Source organism: Canis lupus, chromosome 16 (genome assembly GCF_048164855.1).
Source record: "Canis lupus baileyi chromosome 16, mCanLup2.hap1, whole genome shotgun sequence".
Classification (NCBI taxonomy): Eukaryota; Metazoa; Chordata; class Mammalia; order Carnivora; family Canidae; genus Canis; species Canis lupus.
In genome coordinates this window covers 4,806,514-4,833,853 of record NC_132853.1, presented here as the reverse complement: position 1 = coordinate 4,833,853, position 27,340 = coordinate 4,806,514, and the positions used below count along the sequence as shown (strand labels likewise).

At 43.3% G+C, this 27,340-nt stretch overlaps 1 protein-coding gene across 12 annotated transcripts in view; it reads right to left on the bottom strand.

Moving 5' to 3' along the window:
- The window catches only part of RALGPS1 (Ral GEF with PH domain and SH3 binding motif 1), a 294,614-nt gene that overhangs the window by 162,370 nt on the left and 104,904 nt on the right, over positions 1 to 27,340 (bottom strand). For all 12 annotated transcript variants that reach the window (XM_072777971.1, XM_072777977.1, XM_072777976.1 and 9 more), the window contains 3 exons: positions 26,633 to 26,716; positions 16,642 to 16,731; positions 13,659 to 13,751 (listed from right to left, as the gene is read on the bottom strand). In XM_072777971.1, coding sequence (XP_072634072.1) covers positions 13,659 to 13,751; positions 16,642 to 16,731; positions 26,633 to 26,716 — 267 coding nt within the window. The remainder of the gene's footprint in view (positions 1 to 13,658; positions 13,752 to 16,641; positions 16,732 to 26,632; positions 26,717 to 27,340) is intronic.

Sequence of the window (27,340 nt, the reverse complement as noted above, 5' to 3'; positions counted from 1 at the left end):
TGGCTTGTGAACTGAGGCTGCTCTTCAATATCATGTAAGCAAATGCATTTGCTTTTTGTACACCACAACATCTAACTCATCTGACCTTTACAAAGCCCGGTGACAAACACGGGGCCAAACCAGCAGGTTCAATATCACAGAGATAACGTGACTTGTCTGAGAATCCTTGGGAATGTGACTCAATAGAGGAGAGGGGTGTATATTATAGCAACGTGGCAAGCAAACAGAGACCAAGAACCCAGACAAATAAATAAATTATGGGCAAGGGAAGTGTCAAGGAAAGCTCTCCATAGAGAGGAGTACTTGAAATGAACACTTGAGGATGAGAAATTCACCAGAGAACAACATACACCCAGATCAGAACCAGATACTCTTGGTTTATGTATACAATGGAATATTCCTCAGCCATTAGAAACGACAAATACCCACCATTTGCTTCAAAGTGGATGGAACTGGAGGGTATTATGCTGAGTGAAGTAAGTCAATCGGAGAAGGACAAACAGTGTATGTTCTCATTCATTTGGGGAATATAAATAATAGTGAAAGGGAATATAGGGGAAGGGAGAAGAAATGTGTGGGAAATATCAGAAAGGGAGACAGAACATAAAGACTCCTAACTCTGGGAAACGAACTGGGGGTGGTGGAAGGGGAGGAGGGCAGTGGGTGGGGGTGAATGGGTGACGGGCACTGAGGGGGACACTTGACGGGATGAGCACTGGGTGTTATTCTGTATGTTGGTAAATTGAACACCAATAAAAATTATTTTATTAAAAAAAAAAAAAAGAACCGGATACTCTAGCTGTGAACTGCTCCACTGTAAAGCTGAGTAGATTCCTCACTCTGTTGCCCAGGAAGTCATTACTAAATGCAACCTAGAACCCCTCTGAATTCATCCAGCAGTCAAACAAACCCCTGTTATCTGCATCCCCTGCAGTTGAGCCATGCTGCCATCCAATGCTTACACCACTGGTTCTCTGGACCCCATTCGGGGACTGCCCATGTCTCCCGCCAAGTCTAGCCCAGCTGTCTAGCCTGTCAAATGCTTCTATGCAAGTACCACAGAGGTGATCAGCCTATCATCTGTGTCCTGACAGATGGATATGACCGGGCCACTATAAGGTTAAAGACCTGGGGGATGTTCCTGAAAAATCACCCTGCACAGTGACTTCAAACCAACAACTGGGGTTCTTTAGCAGAGTGAGACAACGAAAGGCAGCCACATTTGTGTGCTCCCTAAATTTAAAACCAGACTCCTCCAGGTCACACCTCCCTCTGTTAACCTTGCCTCTATACACATACTTCCTACCAACCCCCTCACGACGCCTCCCCCACCCCACCCCACCTCCACCAACTACACATATTCACACACACATCCAGAAGGGCTGGATCTGGTTAACTTCACTCATCTGCTCCATTCTGTGCCCACAGATAAAATTCAGGATGGCATCAGATTTCTAAGTAGTAATGCACAGGATGCCAGAAGACTCAGAACATCTATTTCCCATGCATGTATTTGAAAACTACTTGAGAACCTCTTCTAGCAAAATAAAGGAATAAACCAAGTAAAGGAATGTATGGGATATAGGAAACAGTGGAGCCAATCCAGGAGTCTCTGAGATAACAGATAAACAACAGGCCTTCAGAATCACTGGTTCACAGAGTATCAGCCCTGGAAGAGACATCTCCAGAGAAAGAGATGGCTCACATTGTTTGGGGTAGAAATAGATCTATTTATTATACATAGTAAGAAAATTAAAATAATTTTAAGATTTTTATATATTATCTAAAAATCTTGTAATATACTATAAAATATGTTTATTATACACAATAGATAAAATAATCTAAAAATTATATACTTACATATTTTACATAATTTTATACAATTTTATATATATATAAAGTTGAGCCTTGAATAATATAGGGATTAGGGAGCTGATCATCCACACAGTAAAAAATCCAAATGTAACTTTTGACTTCCCCAAAGCTTAACTACCAATATCCTATTGTTGACCAGCAGCCTTACCAAAACATTAATAGTCAATTAAAAAATATTTTGTATATGTATCATACATATACAACTCACGACCCTGAGATGGACCTTAGCACAACCAAAAGTCAGATGCTTAACCGACTGAGCCACCCAGGTGCCCCAGTAACATGAGTGTTTCTGAAGAAAAATAGAAGGTATTCAGGGAAACTACACCAACAATCATCATATAAAGAAGTCAACAACAGGGATCCCTGGGTAGTGCAGCGGTTTGGCGCCTGCCTTTGGCCCAGGGCACGATCCTGGAGACCTGGGATCGAATCCCACGTCGGGCTCCCGGTGCATGGAGCCTGCTTATGTCTCTGCCTCTCTCTCTCTCTCTCTCTCTCTCTCTCTCTCTCTCTCTGTGGCTATCATAAATAAATAAAAATTTAAAAAAAATTTTAAAAAGAAGTCAACAACCATTATCTAGAGTGAGTGGATCAAGAAATTGTAGCAAAAGCACATTGTTGGAAATGTGACAGAAACTACCAGAAGAAACCACTAAATAACTGGAAGTGGTTGCCTCTGGGGAATGAATGGGGTATAGAAGGACAGATCAATGAGTCTTAGTTGTTTCACTAAGCCTTGCCATACTCCGTGATTTTAAAATTAATGTGCATGTATTATGCTGAAAAAATTTTTTAAGACTTATTTATAGATAACAGCATTTATTCATGCATGTTTTAAACTTTTATTACAAGTAGAGCCACAAACTGAAAACCTCATGTTAATCGAGGATCCTTGAGATTTCAGACTTTAAGGGAAGCCTCAGAAAGGAGCCATCAAAACTATATAGAAGAACATAAATTACTTCCCTGCCCGAGTCAAGCAAATACTGAAAGCGTTCATGCTCAGGAAAAGAGGTAAGAAAATAAGATCAAGGAAGAATTCACTAAATACAACAGGCAACTTCACTTCTAGCAAAGCTGAGAAGCCCTGAGGCACCCTGAGATTTCTTCCACAATATTTATAATGACTAGGATTAATTGTGCAATTACATGTGTCTCACTCAGCAAACAGCAATTCCCATGAAGACAGCAGCGATGCTGGCTGTGTTTGTACCACCATTCCCCAAACCTGGTATGGTTCTCAACACAAACAGCACATTGCCTAAGTATTTGTTGAATAAAAGAATGGAAAAACTAAGAATAACTTGAAAATTCAAATCCTTATAAAATTCTGAAAACTCCAGTAACTGTTCAGTAAAAGAAAAAAATAAAAGCCAGGATTATGTACTATTTACAAACCACAAACAAGAAGAAACCATTTGTTAAGCTATGTGATGAGGCCAAAACTATACTGAGGAAAATGCATGGTTTTAAACTCTTTTCAAATTAAACGAGTGAGAATATAAATGCACTAAACATTCAACCCCAGAAGCTAGGGAAATGGGGGAGAAGAGTAAGGGAAATCAATTAGTAGATAAAAATAGAAATCAAGGGGCTTCTGGGTGGCTCAGCTGGTTAAGCGTCTGCCTTGGGCTCAGGTCATGATTCCAGGGTCCTAGGATTGAGTCTGCACTGGGCTCCCTGCTCAGCAGGGAGCCTGCTTCTACCTCTCCCCACTGCTCATGCTCTCTCTCATTACCTCTGTCTTTCAAATAAATAATAATAAAATATTTTTTAAAAAATAAAATAAAATTAGAAATTGATTATGTTATAAAACTAAATGCCAAAGTAGACCCAAGAACTACTTTTTATATCAACAAAACAGATAGACCTTCTCTACAAATAGGGCAAAAAGCAAAAATATACAACATTAGGATTAAGAAAGAGTCTGTGACCACAGATGCAAAGTACACTAAAATCGCAAAGTAAAAATCAAACAATACTGATATTACATAGAGACATCTGGGTGGCTCAGTGGTTAAGCATCTGCCTTCAGCTCAGGGCATGATCCTTGAGTCCCAGGATCGAATCCTACATCCGGCTCCCTGCATGAGCCTGCTTCTCCCTCTGCATATGTCTCTGCCTCTATCTATCTCTCTGTGTGTGTGTCTCTCATGAATAAATAAATAACATCTTTAGGGGATCCCTGGGTGGCTCAGTAGTTTAGCACCTGCCATTGGCTCAGGGCGTGATCCTGGAGTCCCAGGATCAAGTCCCACATCAGGCTCCCTGCATGGAGCCTGCTTCTCCCTCTGCCTGTGTCTCTGCCTCTCTCTCTCTCTTTCTCTCTGCCTTTCATGAATAAATAAATAATTATCTTTAAAAAATAACATCTTTAAAAAATACTAATATTTCATAATTTTCATGATGCCACATGTCAGCTGCATGGGATAAATGGGACTTATAAACCACAGGGTCAAAAGCCAGGAATATCACAAATCATGGTCAAATGGGTTGCTCGGAAATTTCCCTTATCATACACACTCTGAGAACCTACATGTGGCACTTGTATTCAACTAATGATGAAAACTTTCCTCATCTGGTAAATAGTTCAAATCTGGGAGCTGTCTCCATGGAGGGAAAAAGAAAAAGTCCCTCCAAATCCTCTCTATGAGGACACTGGTATCTTGTTCCCTCGCCTTGAGAGAGTAACATTTCTTGATACGTGGAAATGCTTTTCAACAAAGAGCCTGTTGCTCCAAGTATGTTAAAACTGGCTCAAAATTCTATCTCAATTCCAGTGTCTACTGTTGGTATGGAAAGAATTTTTAGTGCCGTTGACAATCTATGGACCAATGGATTCATCAGACAGAGTATGAAATGAATAAGGAGTAAGGCAAGGGCACTTAGGAGAAGTCATTTTTACCTCTTTTGATACAAACTATCAGTTTCTGAAAAACAAATTACCAAGTCACATGTCTAATGAAAACTATTAGCAATGGAGCCTGTCATTAAGTAAAAAGAAAGGAAATTTGTGACTTGGAAACTTAGGAGGTGTCGGGGCTAGCTGTCTGTCTCCACTTGTCTTTGACTAAGGCTATGTGAAACTCTGTACAGGTAGAAGTTAACTTGCGGAAAATGTAGTCATGCCAATAATGCCTGTCCACAGAAAGGCAAACTATGTCTCAACCAATGTCACTGATTTTCACCCAGGGAATACTAGTTTTGTACCCATTAAAAATTTTATTTTGGCATTCCTTACATAACTATGAAAGTATAGTGTTCAGGATTCTCTTTTGATAACATTTTATTGGTTGTAAGATCTTATGGGTTCTCTCACTAATTAACGAGTTAAATAAAATCTTTGGCAAGTATTCATTTTATATCTGTGTGAGTCATGAGTTCACCTTTAAAGAAAACTTATCCTTTAACAGTTTACATGTACACACACATATACATACACATACATTCACATACATACATATGTAATGTATAATCTTATAGGAAAATTTTTATCATGTGTTTCCAAAAATTTTGCTACATTTTTTTCAATTGTGCTCATAGTAACCCCAGGGAGATACTCTCACAAAGCCCCAGAAGTAGAGCCAGAAGGTTAAGATTAGTCCCCAAATGGAAGTTTGCCAAGGGCCCATCCTTGGTCTAGGTGGGTGAGGAGTCAGGCATCAAGTGTATATCCCCATTTGCCCAACCTGGTTGAACAATGAAAAAGGCCTGCTAAGACATGAAGAGTCAGAAATAACACAAGAGGACTCCAGAGAGAACAAACTCCATTATGAGGAGGACCTTCAGGAAGAGGCAGTCATAGAAACAAGTCTTTAAGGATTTCAACCAGCAGAGACAGGGCTGGAGAGACCCTCAAAGCCAAAAAAAGAAAGCACTAACAGTGGCCAGGAGGTAGGAACACTCAAGGGAGCAGCAGCATAGCAGACATGTTGCTTTGGACAAGACTGGAGAGGTAGATGCACTGCTATGTCTACTGCAGCATTATTCACAATAACCAAGATATGGAAGCAAATTATAAATCTATCAACAGACAAATCAATAAGGACAACGAAGTATTTACATATAATGGAATATTACACAGCTATAAAAAAGGATGGGGTTATGCCATCTGTGACAACAAGAGTGGACCTACAGGGTGTTATGCCAAGTGAAATAAGTCAGATTGAGAAAGACAAATGCCATATGATTTTACTCAGAAACCAAATTAATAGGGATGCCTGGGTGACTCAGCGGTTAAGTGTCTACCTTTGGCTCAGGGCATAATCCTGGAGTTCCGGGATCGAGTCCCACATCGGGCTCCCAGCACTGGAGCCTGCTTCTTCCTCTGCCTGTGTCTCTGCCCACCCCCCGTCTCTCTCTGTGTGTCTCTCATGAATAAATAATCTTTAAAAAAAATCTAAAAAACTAAAAAGAAACCAAATGAATAAACAAAGAAACAAAAAGCAGAATCAAACCTATAAATACCAAATTAATGGTTGCCAGAGGCAAGGGCATTGGGGGGGATGGGCAAAATAGGTGAAAGGAAAGGGGAGATACAGGCTTCCAGTTATGTAATGAATAAGTCACAGTAACAAAAGGCCTGGCATAAGCAATATAGTAAATGATATTGTAATAAGCATTATATGGTGACAGCTTGTAGCTACACTGGTGGTGAGCACAGTATAATGTATAAACTTGTTAAATAACTATGATGTATACCTGAAACTAATGTAACATTCTATGTCAACTAAGCTCAAATAAAAAAAATTAATAATAATTTTTAAAACACTAGAAAGGTAGTAGAGAGATGGAAACTCGCCGCTTGGCAAAGTATGTTTTTAATGTTGCCATTTGTAAACCATGGACAAATGATGACCATTCTGATTACCTGTTCTACTCTTCTGATACTTCCAGTCAACTTGTAAACAGGATATCAATCACAAGCAGCTAAGAGTGAACAGCAAATACTAATCAAAGGGGAAAGAATGAGCTGATTGTGGCTGTGTACGAACAGGAAATTCCTTTGGCCAACTCTTGCATCTCTTCCGCACATGACTTCGGGCACTAAGTTGCTGTGTTGCTGGCAGTAGCAGATGCCCCGCTGGCCACAACTGAAAGGTTTATGGTTTGTTTTTTGAGGTCAGGAAGTAGGTGTGAAGTAGGTATGAAACCTTTCAATATTTGCTGCTGTTGCCAAAATGCCTCTACAGTGTCCTCTACACTCTGCAAATATGCTCACTACCTGTGAGCACTCTTTAAGCACCATACTCTCAAATATAAGTTTCCCTCAAAAAAACACCCATCAAGGCTTTCCAATCCTCTTATCCCAGCTCTGCATCTCCCCTGACTCTCAGGGACCGCTGGAGTTCAAAGTTAGGAATCCAGATGATGGTTAAAAATTGGCTGACAGGGGCACCTGGGTGGTTCTGTGGTTGAGTGTCTGCCTTTTGCTCAGAGTGTGACCCCAGGTGCCGGGATTGAGTCCCACATCGGGCTTCCTGTGGGGAGCCTGCTTCTCCCTCTGCCTATGTCTATGTCCCTCTCTGTGTGTGTCTCATGAATAAATAAATATTTTTTTAAATGGCTGACAATATATGCATTATTATAAAACTGGGGGTGGTGAATGAATGTTCAAATGGCAGGTTAAAAAGAATGGCATCAAAAAGGTTATATTGGAACTTCTCACTTTGGAGGAGTGGTGGGTGCAGAGATTCCAACCAAGCAAGTGGTGGGGGAGTATGAAAAAATGGTCTTTAATCAAGAAAGTGAAGACACCAGAGCTGTTCTGAGGTGATCACCCCAGCAGTGCTGTGAGTAAGGGCCAGAGTCCAGGAGCAAGAAGAGCAGCCCAAAGATGGTGATGATCTCAGCTCAGAGACAACCCGGCCTGGCTCATTTGAGAACGATCAAGGAGAATCAAAAATAATGCTAACAACAATAACAGCAGCAGCTAATACTCACCCAACACAGTTCCCATGTGCCAGACAGTTCTAAACATTTTTTCAATTATTTGCTCATTTAACCCTTACCACAGAGGCAGATCCGAGGCTGAGCCTGGGTATCTGATTCAAGAGTCTGCTCTTTTTTTTTTTTTAAAGATTTTATTTGTTATGCATGAGAGAGACACACACAGAAAGGCAGAGACAAAAAAAAAAAAAAAAAAAAAAGGAAAGAAAGAAAAAGAAAAAAAAGAAAGGCAGAAACACAGGCAGAGGGAGAAGCAGCCTAATGTGAGGACTTGATCCCAGGACCCCGGGATCACAACCTGCGCCAAAGGCAGACACTCAAACACTGAGCCACCCTGGCACCCAAGAGTCTACACTCTGAATCTCCATAGGACACTGCCCCTCATTGCTTGGCCTGGGGTCCCCACACCAATTCAATTCTTGTATACAGACCCCACAGGTGCCCAAGGTCCAAGCTAGGGTGACAGTTTCCCATAGGTGACTTTTTTTTACTCATGCATTTATGGGACTCAGGCTGGACAGAGATTTTCTGATGAGTGACACTTGAGGGTTCTCGGGCTCCTATGCGTAGCTGAGTTCCAGCCCTCCATGTGCATGGGGCCTGCAACCTGGACTCTCCTCCATACACACATTAGAACCCTAGTGCCAGCTGCAAAGCCTACACACAGTGGTCTCCCTCAGTTGTGCTCACGGTCCTGACTCTGAGAACACACTTTATTTCTAGCACATGGTGACTTCCCTTTCTTGGCTTCTAGTTCAGCTTTGCATCTTGGTTCTTAATTTGGTTGTATTTTATCCAGCATTTATTTGTGTTTGTATGTTTGGAGCTGGCAATCGGGAGGGAGGGGCTTATTCCCCATCAGCTCAGTCTACCATATTGCCTCAAAGTCCAAAACACAATCTGCTAAGAGAGTCTTCTGGCACTCACTATCACTTCCTGGAAACCAAAGTTTGATTTCAGACATGCCAAGCGTGAGCTGTCAAAGGAACATGCAGCAGAGGGCTGTGCAGGGAGGCGTGGGAACACGGGTCTAGGACTGTGGAAGGACGCCGAGCATGAGCTGAGGAGACGGCCTCTACTGGGCACAGAAGTGATAGTGAAGCTCTCTGTGCCGTGGGATCCACAAGGAATAGGAAGTGAATGAGAGGGCAGGAATTGGGGTCAGAGCCTCACAGAATATGTCTATCCAGTGGGCAAGAGGAACAAAAGCAGTCAGGGAGGATCCAGCTGTCAGAACAGTGAAGAGAGGCCTAAGCCAAGGAAAGGAGATTTTTCAAGAAGGGGCTGATGAAGCATCCAATGTTGTGGGAATGTGAGGAAGGTGAGGGTCAGCAGAGTTCATGACTAGGACTTTCTGAGGAGCAGCGCAGGCACAGCTATGAGGAAGGGCATGAGAATGAGTTATTAGAGGTGCAAACGTTGGTTTCCTCTGCCCTCCAACTCCTCACCCCTTCACCCACTTTGCCTCCCACCTGAGCCAAGGCTCAGGAAAGCCCGAAACAGGCAGCCTGTGCCTACCACCACCTTCTCAACAACCTCAAAGGAGGGCACCTGAGGCACTACATTAGACACAAGGAGCAGAGGCACTTCCTGAATAAAAGACTCCAAAGTCGGAATTATGTGAATGCCACACATCTGCCTTCTTAGATATCTGTGAAGTAACTGTTCTCCAAACTGCAGCGCTTGATCAACCTGTGGCTCTCAATGTCTGGAATCAGAGCCCCGCTCCTGGGAGGCTCCTTTCCAGGTCTCCCCACCCTGCAGACCAGGCCACCTGGCCCACTGGCTATGATTCCCCCCACTGCTGCAGATGAGTCAAACTGCCTGGATCAATTCAGTAGGAAAGAGCAAATCATGATAGGAACATGCAGAAAGCCAGCAGTGTGCTTCTGTGTGTGTGTGTGTGTGTGTGTGTGTGTGTGTGTGTGTGATGTGCAGCACATGACTAGAATTACCGTAAGGAGTGACTCACCCAAACTCCAGGAATTCCATACCCCCAGGTCACTCGTGAATAAGTCAGCCTCCTCCTGGGATCACTCTGATCAGAGAAAAAGCTTCAGCATCGTCCCAGTTGCTCAGGCCCGAGACCTAGAAATCCTCTTTGTTCCTCTTTTCTGACATCCCACCACACAAACCTGCCAGGTCTGTCTCCTCATTTCCTGTCTACTGCCACCTCCCTATCCCAACCAACATCACCTTGCTTCTGGATGCTGCCTGGACCTCCCGATCAGGCCCCATTTCCCATCTTGGCCCCCTGCACTCCTGCCCAGTTTGTTTTCCACACAGTAGCAACAGTAATTTAAAAAACAAAAAACGAAAAGTAGCTGTAAGCCAGATCACGTCTAGCTCCTGTTTAAAACCCTTTCCTGCACTTGAAATAGAACATGACTCCTGTCCTAGGCTAGAAGCCCTTCCCAATGGGCCCACTGCCTGTCCATGGCATCTTGCACCAATCTCCTCCTGGCCCACAGCACCCCTGCCACACTGGCTCTGAGTTTCTTGATGGCACCAAGTTTCTTCTCACTGATTCTTTGCACTGGCTGCACCCTCTTCCTGGCACGGCTGGCTCCTTGTGACACTCAGGTCTCAACTTAGCTTGGTCTTCCTTCTCAGAAAGGCCTTCCCCAAAGCCCCAGACTGCAGCAGACCCACCCTCCTGTCTTGGTCTCCCATGCCACTCCCATCCCCATCTGACAACTCTTTGCTCACTACTTCACACACTCAACAAATGTTTATCCAATACTTCTTATCCCAGCAAGATGGGACACGTCTTACTCCTCCCTCAATAATATGTCCACCTCCTCTGAATAACACAAAAGCCCATAAAAACAAGCCCCTTGACCAGAGCCTCAAGGCCTGGCATGAAAGAAGAATTTGGTAAATACTGGATTTGTAAAACGAGTGAGAGCTGCATGGTAGTACGTACTCAAGAAATCAGAATTGACCAATTCTGTCTTGCCTACGTCGCATGGCCTTGAAGCAGCCAGTAATCCAAAGAGGCCCCATGCTGGGATGAATCAGATCCTGCCTATGTTTTCCCAGGCCAGCAGAAGGTGAGTTCCTCCCTGTTTGCACATCAGCCAGCATTTATTAGGGCCTACTATGTGATAGCCTGTGCTCCAGGTCAGTCTCTGATCCATGCCAACTCAGTCAACTGCTGGCACTCTGCAGCCAGTCATGGCCAGGTCAACAAGCTGCCCTGCCCTACAGCTAACAACCAACTGGTCCCTGCTGGAGTTCATCCATGGTGCAACCAGTGGCAGTCTCTGCCCACACCCATAACTCCTTTTGGTCTAGATTTCCCAGATATCCAGGGTTTCAGTGCAACTTCAGGGACAGCACTCAGGGAGGACCTGAGTGCCAGCCTCAGTTCTCCAGCCCCACTTCCCACACAATGCATGTGCCCCTCTCTCCCTGCCGTGAGCCCAGCCAGATTCCAATATCAGCCTCCATCACCAAGCCACCCAGAACACTGGCCAAGAACATGGAATACACACTCCAGCAAGGCAGGGCTGTGTCACAACAGCTCTAGCACTCGCCAGCCCTGTGATCTTCGTCAAGCCACTGCACCTCTTCGAACCTGTTTCCTTCTCTAAAAAATGAAGAATCCAGGGGTGCCTGGGTGTTGCAGTCAGTTAAAGCATCCAACTCTTGGTTTTGGCTTAGGTCGATCTCAGGGTCACAAGATTGAGCCTCATGTCAGGAGGCTCAGTGCGGAGTCTGCTTGGGCTTCTCTCTCCCTGTCGGTCTGCCCTCCCCACCTCCTCTCTAAAATAAATATGTCAATCTTTTTTTTTTTCTTTAATGAAGACTATAAAGGCACTGATCATCTGGGCTACTATGGTAGTGCCTCCTGCACTCCTGCTCCTCTTGGCTCTGCGGGCCCATGAGGTCTCTGTAATACCAGGTCAAGGGAAAAGTGGGGAGGGGGAAACAGCTCTTTTTTGGCAATATTTCTATGGTGAATCTCATTACCAGAAATAACAGCAAAGGAAGGATAAGATCCAGCACAACAGATATACACAATGCCAACAACAAGCACACACCCAGCTGGGTGCCACACCTCTCATCATGAAGGCAGGCAGTCAAAGGGAGAGGCAGATCTATGGACAAAACCAGAGTAGACATCCTGTGTGCTTGTAGCACAAGGTGTGGAGAGAGTGTCAGAAAGAGATGCAGCCACTGCTGATGCCACTGGGCTGGGGTGATCTGGATGAAGGTGAAAAAGGATGAATTTGGCCCCCTCCATTTCTCAAATGCTGTGCCAACCACTGTCCTAGGATCAACAGGATAGATGGGTTGAAAGTGGCTTGCAAGACTCCCTGCCCTCACCAACTGTATAGCTTCAGTGGGTCACAGAGAGTTACCACATTGCTGATGATAAGGTTTGTGCATGTTGAGAGTCATAATTCATCTCTCTGAGTTTGCATATAGCTCCCAGCAGTCCAAGAAACAGTAACAGCATCTAAATAATGGAAAATTCATTTGAAAAAGACTCTCTAGGGAACTTTTGAAAAAAGCCTCATGGCTCAGATGGACTCAGGGACTCATAAGCCTGGCAACAATGGGAGAGACCAGTGGCTTCCAAACTTGCTTTCAACCTCCCAAACCACTGCTCCACTGAAATTTACCCAGGAGCCCAGTCCATCAAACCGATGCAAATGGAGCTGCTTGGGTGGAAACAGTGCCAAGGTAGCAGGTCTCTCCTCTCTTCCTCCTCTCTCCCAGCCCCTCGTGGCCCTCAAGGCAGCTCCACAGAACCCTTGGGGCTCCACGAAGCACTGACGTAAAAGCACTGATCTAGGCCAACCACTGAGTAGAGAGAGGAAAACAAGTCCCACAGAAGTCATGCTCTGAACAGTGGCTGAACACAGACCCAGTTTCTGACTCTGGGCTCAGACTTCTCACTCCACTTTGCTAGGGCTAGGTCTATGGAAAATTGTAATTTAAAAAACAAGGCTCATTTCTGGTCACCTACAACATAATCCCTAAGTGTCTTAAAGGCCCCTGAATTAGCCAAGTATGAAACTGAGCCCAGCCCCGTAGACAAGCAAAAAAAAAGTTCGGAAATGAGTTGCAGAAGCACAGCTGACAATTCTATATAGTTTCCTTCAGTTCCATGGGACATAAACAGGTCTTGAAAGGCTTGGGCTGTGTGGCTGTGGGAGACCCTGGACCAGGCAGGCCAGGAGGTGAATGCTAATGAGCTATGGAAATAGCAATTACTTCCCTCATGTCAGGCACTGTGCCAAGCTAAGGAGGATAAAGAGGTCTGAGATATTTTTAAAGTATTTTTACAGCAGAAAAACTTTCCTACAGACTCAATTATATAACTATCAGACTCCACCTCTGAGCTGAAATTATCCATGGCCTTCAGGAAAAAAACAAAACAAAACAACCCCCCCTCCCTTTCTTCCTACATGAGGGCCACAGGTTTCTCCAGAGACTCTTAGCTATATGGCCAACCACTCAGGGCAGCTGTGAACCATCAGCCCAGAGACCTTCCTAAAGGCAATTTGGAGCCTATCAGAGAAGAATGCCAGCCAAGTGGAGGGCCGAAGTCATGTCACTGGCCCAGCCACCACACGTGATGTTTTAGGGTCCAGGAAGGTCCACTCAAGAGGGCTCCAACCCCAGCCATGTCGGCATCCTCACAACTTCCTTGTCCTGAAATGGGGCTGAGGTCCCCTGAAGGAGACAGGATGCCCAGGAAACCCACAGTAATCTTCTGTCACTGGCAAAGGGCAGACAGTCAGAGGAAGCCTTCGGGGCTCAAGGAATGAAGAACTCTACTAGTGAAATGAGAGCCAAAATCAAAGGGATTAACTTACAGCCCAGGTTTTTGTCAGCCTGAAGATGGGTGCACTTTGTAATGCTGATACCACAGACATGAGAGAATGAAGGTTGTTGAGTTCTAGAAGTTTCTGAAAAAAGATATGGAATAGATTATTTTTCTGTTATTAACAACAGAACAAAAACATGCTCAACTGTTACCAAATGTCATATTTATGAAATTCAATTATACTTAAAAATATCTCATGTAGAAAATATAGTTCTATGGAATTCATAGAAACCATATGCTCTTCTTCTTTCAAATTGTCAAAAGGTGAGTCTGCATCAAACACAGTTGCAAAAGTTTATAAGCTGACTAATCTGGTTGCTGGACAGAAATGTGGCTCAGAATAAGGTTTGATAATGCCCTTTATGTACTTTTTTCAACGAATCGGAACTGTCCCAGCAGGCTTTTGTAAACTGAGGCCTCAGCTGTACCAACAATATCCACGTGGGTCTTCTGCGACTACCTTACATCCCAAACGAGGGGCTGAAGGAAGATGCTACCAATCTGTGTGATCCCCCTCAGCTAGGAAGACACAGCTCTGGCTTCTCTGTCACTTGACCATGCTCCTTTGAACCAGACCCCACATTAGTGAGAACATTTGCATTCAAATCAGTTTCACACAAGTTCCTCACCGTGGAAGACAAGAGTAGGGGACAGCCAAGGATAAGCGCAGAAAGATATAACTGCTCTGGTTCTAAGTTTGGTGCTGAGGGAAACTTAGCGGGACTAGGGTTCCACTTCTCATTCTTGGGAGCCAGTGAAGTTTGGACTAGCAAGCGGGCTCCATGGAACAAACAGACCTGGTTCTAATCCCAGCTCCCAATATCTACGTGAAATGCAGTGAGTTAGCTAAGACTTGGCTGGCTCATACCTACAATGAGGAAGATAACCACAGCATGTATGCTACATGGGACAGTGTGTGCAAAGCACCAGACTGGCACCTGGCACCAGGGTGAGTGCTCTGTGGCTTGTGGGCTGCTCATCCCTTGTTGGGAAGACTTCTCCCCTACTTGTCCACCTCACTTGTCTTGGGTACTACCAAGCTCACATGCCCCCCTCCTCTAGTATGTCCTTCCTGACCATGCTCCTAAATCTAGGGAGCTTAGGGCCCCTGACTATGCATTCCCACAGCAGTCTATGCATGTCCTTAGTACACTGGCCTGTAGTTGCTTTTACCAGCTTCTCTTTCACCCATGTGAAAGAGACCATGTGACCATGTCCATGGTCTCGGGACCATGTGTTCCCGAGAGCAGGGGTAAAGCTCTATCTGCCATCATATCCCTAGTGCCTCATACAGCACACAGTAGGGCCTAGTGAAATTGAATAAATAAATAAAAAGCCCTTATGCCTAGTCTTTACAGCTCTGTTCCTACTCAGAGATTTCTCCTTTACCATACAAGTTCGTATTTCCTTTCTTACATCTTTTAACAATCTCTAATTGTTTCCTGTGTGTAATAACAGATTCTCTGAGAGGACTGAATTTCATCCTATGTATCTGAATTGCTATGCCTGTCACACAATTTCTTTTAGAGCTGAAGGTCCTCTGGGAGATCCACCCCTCTCATTTCATAGATGGGAAACCAATATCCAGAGGAAGGAGGGATTGGTACCAGAACACACTCAGGGCACAGTGCCAGTATGATGAGCCATCACAGGAAGATGGCAGAGGTAAAGGAGGGCTCAGTTTGGATTCCTTGGAGAGGCACCACAAACTCATTTCCTGAAAGCACTGGAGGGCTGGAACTTCGTCCCACTTTCTCGTGGCCCAGCGTGAACTCCCTGACAGTACAAGCATCGTTAAGCCCAGCATGGTCCGGAGCACTTCAGAATGCACAGGATGTGAAAGTGTCTGTTGTCCCTGACATACTCTAGATGGATGCCCTTAACCTTCCCATGAGGGGCAGCAGAGCAGCTCCCCTGAGGGCAAAGAGATATGCTCTAGCGCACTCGCTATAAGGCCCTGGGCATGGACACTCACCTCTACAAGTGGGAGAATGACAATGTGAACATCAAACACGATCATTTCAGTAAAGTGGCTGCTATGATGCCTGGCTCATGAAGGGCATCAGTGAAAGCTGACCGGCCTAGGATCTGGGTGGGAACACAACACGTGCACACACCATGCCGGGAGCCAGACAGAATAGCAGCATGCTGCCAAGATGCAGGCAAGCCTGGTGGTCAGCAGCAGCACATAAGGAGGAGCTGGCACAGCCATGTAAGTGATGAGAGTGGTCTGGGAAAGCCCATGGCATCACTGCCTGGCCTAGCAGACATCAGGGAACAGAAGGGGAAAGGTGGGGTACAGACATAAGCCTGGTGCTTAACAATTGGCAAGAACAGAAACTACCAGGGCAGGGGGCAGGAGGTGGGAGTGGGGCCCAGCAGAGTCACTGGGCCTAGGCCTCAAGCTCAGGATGGGGATGGGGTGAATCTGCTGACTACAGACAAAACTACAGGATATGATGGTATCACAGAGCCCATCAACCCCCAGTGCTAGCTAACTGAAATAGGAGGATGGGTGGATCCCAGAGGGAGCCCCAAGGCCTCATAGAGAGTCTGAACAGCCAGCTAAAGAGAATGGTTGGTTGCCATAAAAACACGTAGAGGGCCACACTGCCATGCGTGCATGGGGGCAGGGAGGCTGCGTGGGCACCTAAGCCAGTCTTGCAGCCTAGAGAAGTCAGGTCACAGCCCTCCTTGAACCCAGCCCAGCAGGCCCAGAGCAAAGCAGCTCTCAAAATACTGAGGAAACATTCCGGGGTAAAAAAGAAAGAAAAAGGAAAGAAAAAAAGAAGGAAGGAAGGGAAGGAGGGAGAAAGGGAGGGAGGGAGGGAGGGAGGGAGGGAGGGAGGGAGGGAGGGAGGAAGGGAGGAAGGAAGGAAGGAAGGAAGGAAGGAAGGAAGGAAGGAAGGAAGGAAGGAAGGAAGGAAGGAAGGAAGGAAGGAAGGAAGGAAGGAAATAATAAAAGAGCTTACCTTGGCTATTTTCACAAAATGGCTCAGGATTTCTGCCCTTATTTTTAAAGTCTGTGCTGTTAGAATTTCTCGTACAACCCAAAAACTGACCTGTAGAGTCAAATACACACACAAACACACACACACACACACACACACACACACACACCACACACACACATCAGATAAGTGGTTAAATACTGGACCACTCCTGTCGCCCTCACCCACCACAGACAGGCATTTCCCAGAGGTCAGGAAACTGGAAGAATACAGAATGGGGTAGAGTACAGTTAAGGGTCCCTTCACCACACCCAGCCCTGCAAATGGGGTCCTCCTTCAGCACCTCCTCTCCAACCATACACAGTGGCGCTGACAGAGACAAGTACTTTCCTCATCATGCAGAGGAGTTACTGGGCCTCCACAACATGAATCTCTCTGAAGTTGCGGCAAGCAATTTTGAGATGAACAAGACAGATCATTCCTGCTCAGAAGGATCCCAGTTGTGGGAAAATCATGGATGAGTGGATGGATGGATGGATGGATGGATGGATGGATGGATGGACAGACGGACAAATGGCCAAAGGTATACATTCACTGGCAGGACTACCCATGAGATCTATATCCCCAGCCAGATCCAAGATAAGTAGGATTCACCAATATTTGCACAACTGTAACAAATTTAATTTTCTAGGAGAGGTTTACCCAGGAATTTAAATGATACATAAGTGTCTTTCAAAGTTCCACAAAACAATGCAGGTGAAGGGACATGTTTTTCTGGAGACCATTTGTGCCAAAAGGACATACTGTACTTTGGGTTCAGAACATTATTCATGCTTTAAAAAAAAAAAAAAAACAAAACAAACATTACTCATGATTGCCTTTGACAGAAATCAACATCCACAAGCCCCTGAATCCTTTTGGGAACATGCAAGTTATCTACCCAGGGTATAGTTGACTCACATGACACCTTAGTACAACATTGAAGGAGTTTCCTGCCAAGAAAGTCTGGGAAGTGGTTACTTTCTTGTTTACATCTCGTTACCGTAACAACCATGCTGTGACACACAGATGCCCAAGGCTAGAATGACAGCATGGCCCAGAGAGAGAGAGCTAAGCAGAAGATGGGGATGTGTGGAGTGGAAAGGAAGGCAAGGCATCAAAAAACCTCTAAATTTTACAAAGAAAACTAGGGATATTCCAGAGTTAACAAAGTACATTTATTGCTGCAACCAAATTCTTTCTCTTTCCTGAAATATGATTACTTTTCAATGAGAAAACAAGGAAAGAGTAACCAAGAATCAAAAATTTGCTTTTTATGTTAAGCAGGAATATTATAGAAAAGTTTCTTCCGCATAATTACTTGTGGTTGCCTCCAGGCCATGCCTGGGTTTCCATAGAATCATTTTTTCCAAGGAATTGCCTAAAATTAAGTTCAGACTCAAACGTTTACTAGCCAGTTATGGAAGAAAGATTTTCTGGACACCAAATGATATGCCCATAAACCTTATATTTTAATACATGCACATTTTTATGCCACATAATCTCAAGTGTGATAGTTTAATATGTATAATTTAATAAATTTCTGCATGCCAAAAAATCACATATTTAAGGCATAATTATGGAACATGGCAGAGTTGATTCCAATCTGTAGCACACAGTATGCAGAGGCAACTGAGTCAATTCAATTCAATAGACTTTCAAGAAGCCTGTACTGTGTGCAGGCTCTAGGCATTATGAGTCCAGACCCTATCAGCCCTTGCCTAATATGGAAGTGATCAAAGGAGGAGGCAGGATCCTCCAGAAATCACATGGCAATCATGGACACAGAAGAAGCTCAACCTAAGCGGACTGGAACATGGAGGTAGGTAATGATAAAGGAAGGCCTGCTGGAAGAGGCAGGCCTTGAGGGTTTGAAAGATGGGTAAGGCTTCAAACAGGTAAAGACAGGGCTGGGGTATGGCTGTATACACTGTGGCCAGGGAGAACTGAGTAGACTGACTAGGGTGTTGCAGGTGCTTTGTGGGATTGGGGTAGGGGGGATGTCACAGCTGGGAAGGGCACTGAAGGCCAGATGGTGGGGGTCTGGAGCACCAAGGTCACAAGAAAGATTTGAGGTGCTATTCTACATGGGGAGACTTCTGGAGGTTTCCAAGCAGCGAAGTGATAGAACCTTCAGTAGGGGCAGGAACACCCATCTGGAATCTGATGCAATGGTCCAAGTGACAGGTGGGGGGCCTGAGCAAGGGCCATGCTGAATGAGATAGACAGGAAGGAGAAGGAGCAGATAAGAAAGACATTACACAGGTAAGATCAGCAAAGTTTCAAACATTTTTTATTTTCTTTCCTAACTTCAAAATTTAAGAGAAGCTTAATGCAGAAAACAAGGGACACAGAGAGAGACACAAAGGGAAGAGCTCAGTTAACAACCTCACTCTTGTATATAGACCACAACAGACACTGGTTTCTATCCTTCTACTCTCTTTTCCATACATAGAACATACACCTGGTCTTTTTCAACTAAACCAGTATATATTCATTATATTGTTACCATAATATTTTAAAGATTTTATTTATTTATTTGACAGAGAGAAAACACAAGCAGGGGGAGCAGGAGAGGGAGAAGCAGGCTCCCCACTGAGCAGGGAGCCCACTGTGAGGCTCGATCTAAGGACCCTGGGATCATGACCTGAGCCAAAGGCAGACATTTAACCAACAGAGCCACCCAGGGGCCCCATCACAAGAATATTAGTGAATAAATATTCTTCTACAACATAATTTTTAGCAGCTGCCAAGTATTCCATCTTAGGGATGTACTACCATCATTGAGTGACTTCTTATTGTTGGATAGCTTATTTGTAATTATTTTGTACCAAACTATGCTATGGTGAGCACATTTATACATATATCTTTATGCATTTTTAATTAAGGTCTTAGGATAAATTCCAGTAAGGTGGAGCCAATAAAAGTATGTGTATCTTTTTTCAAAAGTATATATCAAAAAAAATTGGCCTCCAAAGGGTCTATTTCTTTATCTATCAACAAGTTTGAGCTGATCCCTGTCCCCATGCACAGGCAAATACTAGTTGTTACAACTCCTTTTTTTTTTTTTTTTCCCCCACTGGCCTAACAAATAAAATAATGTCTCATTGTTTCTATTTTGCATTTCTTTCATAACTATTCAATTAACATCTTTTTTTTTTTGCACTTTTTTTCTATTTCTTGTTACAAATATTTATGGGCCATTTGTATTATTTGCCTTGTGAATTACCTGCTCATATCCTTACCCATCTTTCTATTGGGACATCTGTCCCATTACTACAGATTAGTAAAAATTCTTTGTGTAGTTAAGAAAATACATTAGCTCTTTGTCAGTCATATATTATACCAAGAATGCAGAGAAATGAATACTTTCATACATTGTTTTGGGGAATATAAATTCATGGGGCCATTTGGAAGAGCAACTTACATATACTTTTCAAGATGTTAAACTTATATCCTACCTACTAGAATTTTTATCTCATGAAAACCCAGAAATTTGGAGGAACTAATGTACAAGGATGTACTGTTTATAAAGAAAAAGAATAGAAAAAAAATACCCATCAATAGGAAACTGGTTACATAAATAATGGTATCACCTCAGACATTGGGAAGAAATCACTATGGAAGGAAGTGAGCTGCTGGAATTATTCTGTTTAGAAGAATAGAAGTTTGTCTATTCTTCCCTATTTATGCAAACATTTAATTTATATCAGAAAGGACTCATGGATATTTATTTACATTTTGAGTTATAGCTCAAAGCTGTGTTATCTATTTTGTTGCTCAAATTGCTCTAGTTTTGGCCACTGAAAGCTCTTTCAGTTGGCTCCTGTGTTCCTTTGACCTACCCTAGCATTGTTTTAGTTGGCTGGTTGGTTGGTTGGTTTGAGCACTTCCTTATTTTCTGGTACCACTACTAGCTCATTAAGATGCTATTACCCCAGTACTAAACCAGCCATTTCTCCAAGGAGCCATGGTCCCTTTTATTACAGTATGGTATTAGAAACCGAGATCTGGGTGCTGAGTGTGCTTATTACTACTGAGCTGCCACTGTTTCTAGGTCGTCTTGGTTGGCAGAGCAAGGTAATATGTGTGTGCATGTGTGTGTGCAGGCACGCACAGGTGTGTATATATATTAATCCATGTGCATATATGTATCTATAAAATTTGTTTGTAACCACCTGTATCTATATTAAAATAAATATGAATTCATATTGATGTCTTAGCTTTCTACCCTTGCTTGTCTGTAACTTTCCATTCCAACATTGAAAAACATGGGTCTTACATTCTGCCATCCATTTCCTAAATTGTTCAAATTCTAGTATTCGTGTATAAGGGCTTCAGAATTGTTAACCAATGCCCTGGGGAAAGAACTATATTAACTAGAGAAGAGAGCTTATACATAGTTCCTTTTGTCTTTTGTCTTATAGGCTCCATTCATTTGCAAAGTTACTTAGGTCAGCACCTTTCCCCTCACCTTCTTCAGTGATGTTATTTCACACATTTATAATACGGTTAGATTTTTTTGTTATGTTCTGCTTTCCACTCTAGGATTCCTTAATTTCCACAATAATTTTTTAAATTTGCATATACTAAAGTTTACTCTTGGTGCTGTAAAGTTCTATGGGTTTCCACAAATGATAGTGTCATGTGTCCAACAACACTATGTATCATACAATATTATACAGAATAGTTTCACCACCCTAAGAAATCCTCTGTGCTTCACTACTTAATGCTCTCCCCTTTTCAAAATGCCGGCAACAACCGATAGATCTGTTTATCATCTCTGGAGTTTTACCTTTTCCAAAAATGTTTTTACATTTCCCAGAATGTCTTTAAAATGCTGGGGGGGGGGGGGGGAATGCTAGGGGGGTGGGGAGGAAGGAGGGTGGTGGAGGTAATCATACATATGTCACCTTTTCAGACTGGTTTCTTTCACTTAGTAAAAAACATTTAAGATTCATCCGTGTCTTTATATAGCTTGAGGGCTTTTTTTCCCCCTTTTTTTTTTGATGAATACTCTTCCACTGTATGATTTACCAGTTTGTCTATTGAAGGACATCTTACTTTTGGTATTTGACAATGATGAATAAAGCTGTTATGTGTGTGTGTGTGTGTGTGCGCGCGCGCGCGCGTAGACGTAAGATTTCTAAGAAGCTGGATAAATATCTAGGAGTGCAACTGCTGGATTTTACCATTCTGGATTCCCACCAATAATGAACAAGAGTTTGTGTTGCTCCAGATACTTGCCAGCAACTGGTACTGCCACTGTTTGTTTTTTTTTTAGCTATCCTAACAGATACATAGTGTTTTGCATTTCCCCAGTGACAAATGACGCTGAGCATCTTTTCATCTTTATTGCTATTTGTACTTCCTTGGTGAGGTATCCAGATTTTCTGCCCATTTTTTAATTGGGTTATTTTCTTCTCATTGACTTTAAAGAGTCTATTTTGGATACAATTCTTTTATCAGATAGGTGTCCTGCAAATATTTCCCCAGGCTGGGCTTCATCTTTTAATTTTATTACCAGCATCTTTTGCAGAGTAGAAATTTCTACTTTCAGTGAAGTCTAACTCATCAGTTTCTTCTTTCATGGATTATACTTTCGGTGTTACATCTAATAACTCATCACCAAAGGTCATGTAGATTTTCTTCTATGCTTTCTCCTATACGTTTTATAATTTTACCTTCTATATTTAGTTTTATGATCCATTCTGAGTTAATTTTTATGAAAGATCTATTGTCTGTGTCTAGGTCCATTTTTTTCCATACATAAAAAATGTTCCAATTGTCCCAGTACCATTTTGTCAAAGAAATTACCCTTCCTCCAATGAATGCCCTCATGAGTTTGGGAAAGATGAGTTTCCTATATCCGTGTGGGTCTATTTCTTGGCTCATTATTCTGTTCCACTGCCCTGGGTGGTCTTTTCTTTTGTCAGTACCATGTTATCTTGATTACTGTCAGTGTTGAAATCAGGTAGAGTAAATTCCCCAACTTTGTTATTTTTCAGTATTTTGTTGGTTATTCTGTCTTTAGTCTTTCCACATAAATTTGAGAATCAGTTCTTGATATTTATAAAATAGCCTGACAGGATTTTGATTGGGATTACTTCACTCTATACATGAAGTTGGGAAGAACTGACATCTTAATATTAAGTCTTCTAATCTATGAAGATGGAATATCTCTCTATATATTTCAGTATACTTTGATTTCTTTCATCAGTGTTTTGTGGCTTTCCACATATAGAACCTATATATATACTCTGTTATATTTATACCTAAGCATTTGTTTTGCATGTGTGTGCAGTGGTAAATGGGGCGGGGGGCATTTCTATTTCAAATTTCAATTCTTCATTGCTTATATATAGGAAAGCTTTTATATATTGATCTTGTGTCCTACAACCTTGCTATACAGTTATTAGTTCCAGGAATTTTTTTATTTTTACAGATTTCTTTGAGATTTTCTACACAATCATGTCATCTGTGAGTAAAGTCAGTTTTATTTCTTCCTTTTCAAACTGTATATCTTCAATTTTTAAAATTTTATCTTACTGCACTAACCAAGACTTCCAGATCAATGTTGAATAGAAGTGTTGAGAGAGCACATCCTTGCCTTGTTCCCAATCTTAGCGGGAAATCATGAATGTCTTACAAGCATGATGTTGCTTATAGAATTTTTGTAGATGTCCTTTATCAAGTTGAAGAAGTTCCCCTCTATTCGCAATTTGCGGAGATCTTAGTTCCTTGAGAAACTACCATTCCTCCATTCTCAGCCCATGTGGCCTAGGCCCCCCACCACCTAGTTCCACGAGAAGGGTTGTTTCTAAGATCTGGCCAACCAGAGCCTTGTGTGTTCCTGGTCAGGGTGATTAACCAGGATGAACAGGATGGGACACAACTTAGAACAACTGAACATCAGATGACAGAGGTACTGAAAACGAGGCAGGACTTTTCTGCCCTCAGAATAGGATGTGAGCCAGGACCTGCTGGCAGCCATCTTGCAGCCACAGAGGAGGAAGATGCCCAAGAAGAGAGCCAGTACAGAGGAAAGTAGAACTTAGAGATAGAACAAAGCCAAGGCCAGCTAGTGCTGTCCAAGCACCCTAGCAATATGTGAGGTTTAATCTCTCCCTGGTCTTTGTTATGTAAGCCATTAAGTTCCCTTTAGTGCTCAGGCAAGTTTGGTCAGGGTTTCAGTCATTAGGAAGCATATACATATGTGTGTGTATGTGTGTATGGGTATATATGTATGTATGTATATGTGTATATATGTATATGTATGTATATGTATGTATAAATGTGTGTATATGTGTATATATATGTACATATACATATAATATATAGGTATATGTATATGTGTATATATACATATGAATCCATGAGGAAGGTTAAAGCAGTTCTCTGGGGCAAAACATTGGGGACCTTTGGCCCTACTCAATCTTGATTAGTATACAAGGGTCCTGAGACCCAAAGAGAGGAAGAGACTTGCCCAAGGCCTCAAACAGATCTAGCAGCAGAGTCTAGACCAGAACCAAGTTCTCCCAATTCACTCCTCATCTTTCCCTAATTCTTCAGCATCTTCAGGACACAATTCCAACTCTGCTGCCATCAGTCACAGGCCTCAGTGTCTTTTAGCTCAGAGCTCCTACTACTCTGCACTCTTTTTTTTTTTTAAGCTAATGGTAATTATTTACTATGTGTCAAGTGATGGGCCAAATCCTTTACATCCACAATTCTCATTTAATCTTCAAAAACCACTTAGAATTATTCTTCCCATTTTATAAATAAGGTGGGATGTCAAAAGACAATTAAAGATGGGACAACTAGTAAGTTGTAGGACTAAGATGAGAACTCAGATGTGATTCTCTGCGACCACAGCTTCTCAGGCTATTGTTCACAGATCCCTCAAGTGTTCATGCACAAATTTTGGGGAGTGAGCACTTGAACCCACTAAAATTAAACGCAGATTTATATATCTCTGCATTATCTGGGGGCACATTCATATATATGTATATATAGCCAAATTCTCAAAAGAACATGTGATCCAAAAAAGGCTGAGCACTTCTGTGCTCTATGGTGAACTCCTTGGTGCTGAGATACAAGTCTGGTCCATAATACACACTCAGTGTATTGTGATGAAACTTGGCCAGGCCCTTCCATCCCTCTATGAGTAATATGAACAAATCCCAAGGGACTGAGGTCACAGCAAAACAGGCAAGCTCACTGAGTCTGACTGCAACACTGTCCACCAGGTTTCTGGTTTGGCCACAAGAAGCCTCAAATCTGCTGGCAACCTCCCTCTAATCAGCTGGTCTTCACGTTCCCTCTTATTTTCCCCAAAAACATTAGGATGTTTACTACATGCCAGATACCATGCTAAGAGTTCTTCATATACACTTCACTTAATTTCCACAGTGAATGTGCATGGTTAGCCATAGTATTATTCTCATTTACAGATAAAAAAACTGAGGCTCAGAAAGGTAACTGACCTGCTTTCCTTTACCTGGAGTCTGATGGGGAGCCTTGTTCTCACATATAAAAGTCTGCCAGGAAAGGATGCCAATCAGTTCATTTCAGAGAAAGCAGCCCCAGTGCTGACCATGGCTGGCCACTGGCCAGTTTTCAAACCAGAGCTACAGAGCTACAAGGGCTGTGTCCAGAAGCTATTCACTCTGAGTAGCTGACAGGTTGGCAACCAGACCATTTCTTAAAGCATTCTGTTTGGGAAAATGCAACTTCCCTTCTGGCTCACTTCACCCACTTGGTCTTATCTGGACACAATGCAATTGTTCACGGGACAAGCTGCACCACCCTCTGACAAGTTGACCTGGCCTCTGCGTACAATGCAGATTACATCAGAGCCCCCAGTAACCCTCCTCCAGGAGGGCTGTGGCTGGTCAGAGGTGGGACTGGGCTGGCTCCCCATCAAATAGTTTTGCAAAGGAAACTGTGAATCCTCTGGTAGCGTGTACACATCTGTTTTATTTTTTAAAGCCTAAGCTTGGTTGAAAAGGACAATTTTGAAAAGAAAGAAAAAAGAAACAAAAGGCTTCAGAACTTCTCTTTTCAAAACTGTATGCAGCAGCCCTTACTCCAGATGCATTTAGGCCCTTCTTAGTTCCTATTATAACGATAATGCTAACCGCAGTCTTGATCTTCAGATGAAAAGCTGGTGCCTGTCTGAGGCTCTCCCCATCCTTGAGTGGTAGCCAAGGAGAAGGCTGGAAGCCTGGAGAGGGCTGGCCAGTGGTGATGCATAGTGCCTGGCACTTCAGAGCAGGGAGGCCCCATTGAGGGACAGCCCAATTTACTGAGGGTCTATTATATGCCTGACATTAGGCAAAGTGGTGGGATGCACAGTGGTGAACAAGATAGAGCCCACATATTAGCATGGAAGGGAGAAATGACAGAGTCCCACAGAATGAGCACAGGTGAGCACAGGCCACATGGGGACAGAAGCACAGGGTGCAGGGAGGTAATGCACAACAGTGAGACCTCACACAAGCTAGGGAGTCATGGAAAGTGAGAGAAGTGACTCCCCGTAGAAGTGACATTCAGGCTGATCAGGCTGGGAGTGAAAAGGGAGGAAGAATTCTGAGCTGAGAGGACAGCACAGCTGGGGGCCTGGCATATCAGGGAAGAGAAGTAAGGCCAGCTAGGATGGAAGAGGGGAAGGGACAAGAGATGGAGCTAGAGGAGTGGACAGAAACCAGACCCACTTGCAGAGCAATCGAGGTGCTTGAGCCTTAGCTTAGGTGGAAGTAGAAGCCAATGGAGTGCTTTAAACCCAGGAAAGATCTATTCAGTTCCACCTGCTATGAAAAAGGACTCTGTGAAAGGACTGATGGGAGGGGTAGTTTGGGAAGAGGGGTTTGGACCTGGGGCGTGACACCTAGGATTGAACCCTGGCAGGCTGCCCAACCCACAGGGGACAAGAGTACCACCTGCTCAGGCACATGCAAGGAGTATTGCTTACCTGGTTAAACCTCCGGGTAAAGGCCACAACATTGGGGGCGAGACTATGTTTCTCCTTCTTACTCCATCCACAGCTGGCAAGTTCCTAGGAAGCACAGAGTGAATGTCAACGGTGATTCTTTCTAATCAGATGCAGAACACACCAGAAGCATCTAATTGGAATGTGGAAACAGACATGGGGAAGAACCATTCATATCTTCACCAGGGTGGGTGAGGGTTCTCCTCCTCTGGAGAGAAGGGCTGATCTGTGGATGGAGGTGCAGCCCGAGAGCCCTCAAAGGTGAAGATTGGAAGTGGGATACTTTTCTCCATAACCCCAGCCACATTTCTCAGAGGACTTCTGTGCCAAAATATTTTTTTTTTTGAAGCTGGAGTAACTTTAATTCTTAGGAAACAGTCACACAAAGACTTTTCCCCTCTATTATGGGATCTGACTTTCCCTTCATTTTAAGGTTTTTGTCATGAGATTCTTTTCAATATTTTTTTATTATTTTTTATTTTTTATTGAAGTTCAATTTGCCAACATATAGCATAACACCCAGTGCTCATCCCATCAAGTGCCCCCCTCAGTGCCCGTCACCTAGTCACCCCCACCCCCCGCCCACCTCCCTTTCTACCACCCCTTGTTCATTTCTCAGGATTAGGAGTCTCTCATGTTCTGTCTCCCTTTCTGATATTTCCCACTCATTTTTTCTCCTTTCCCCTTTAT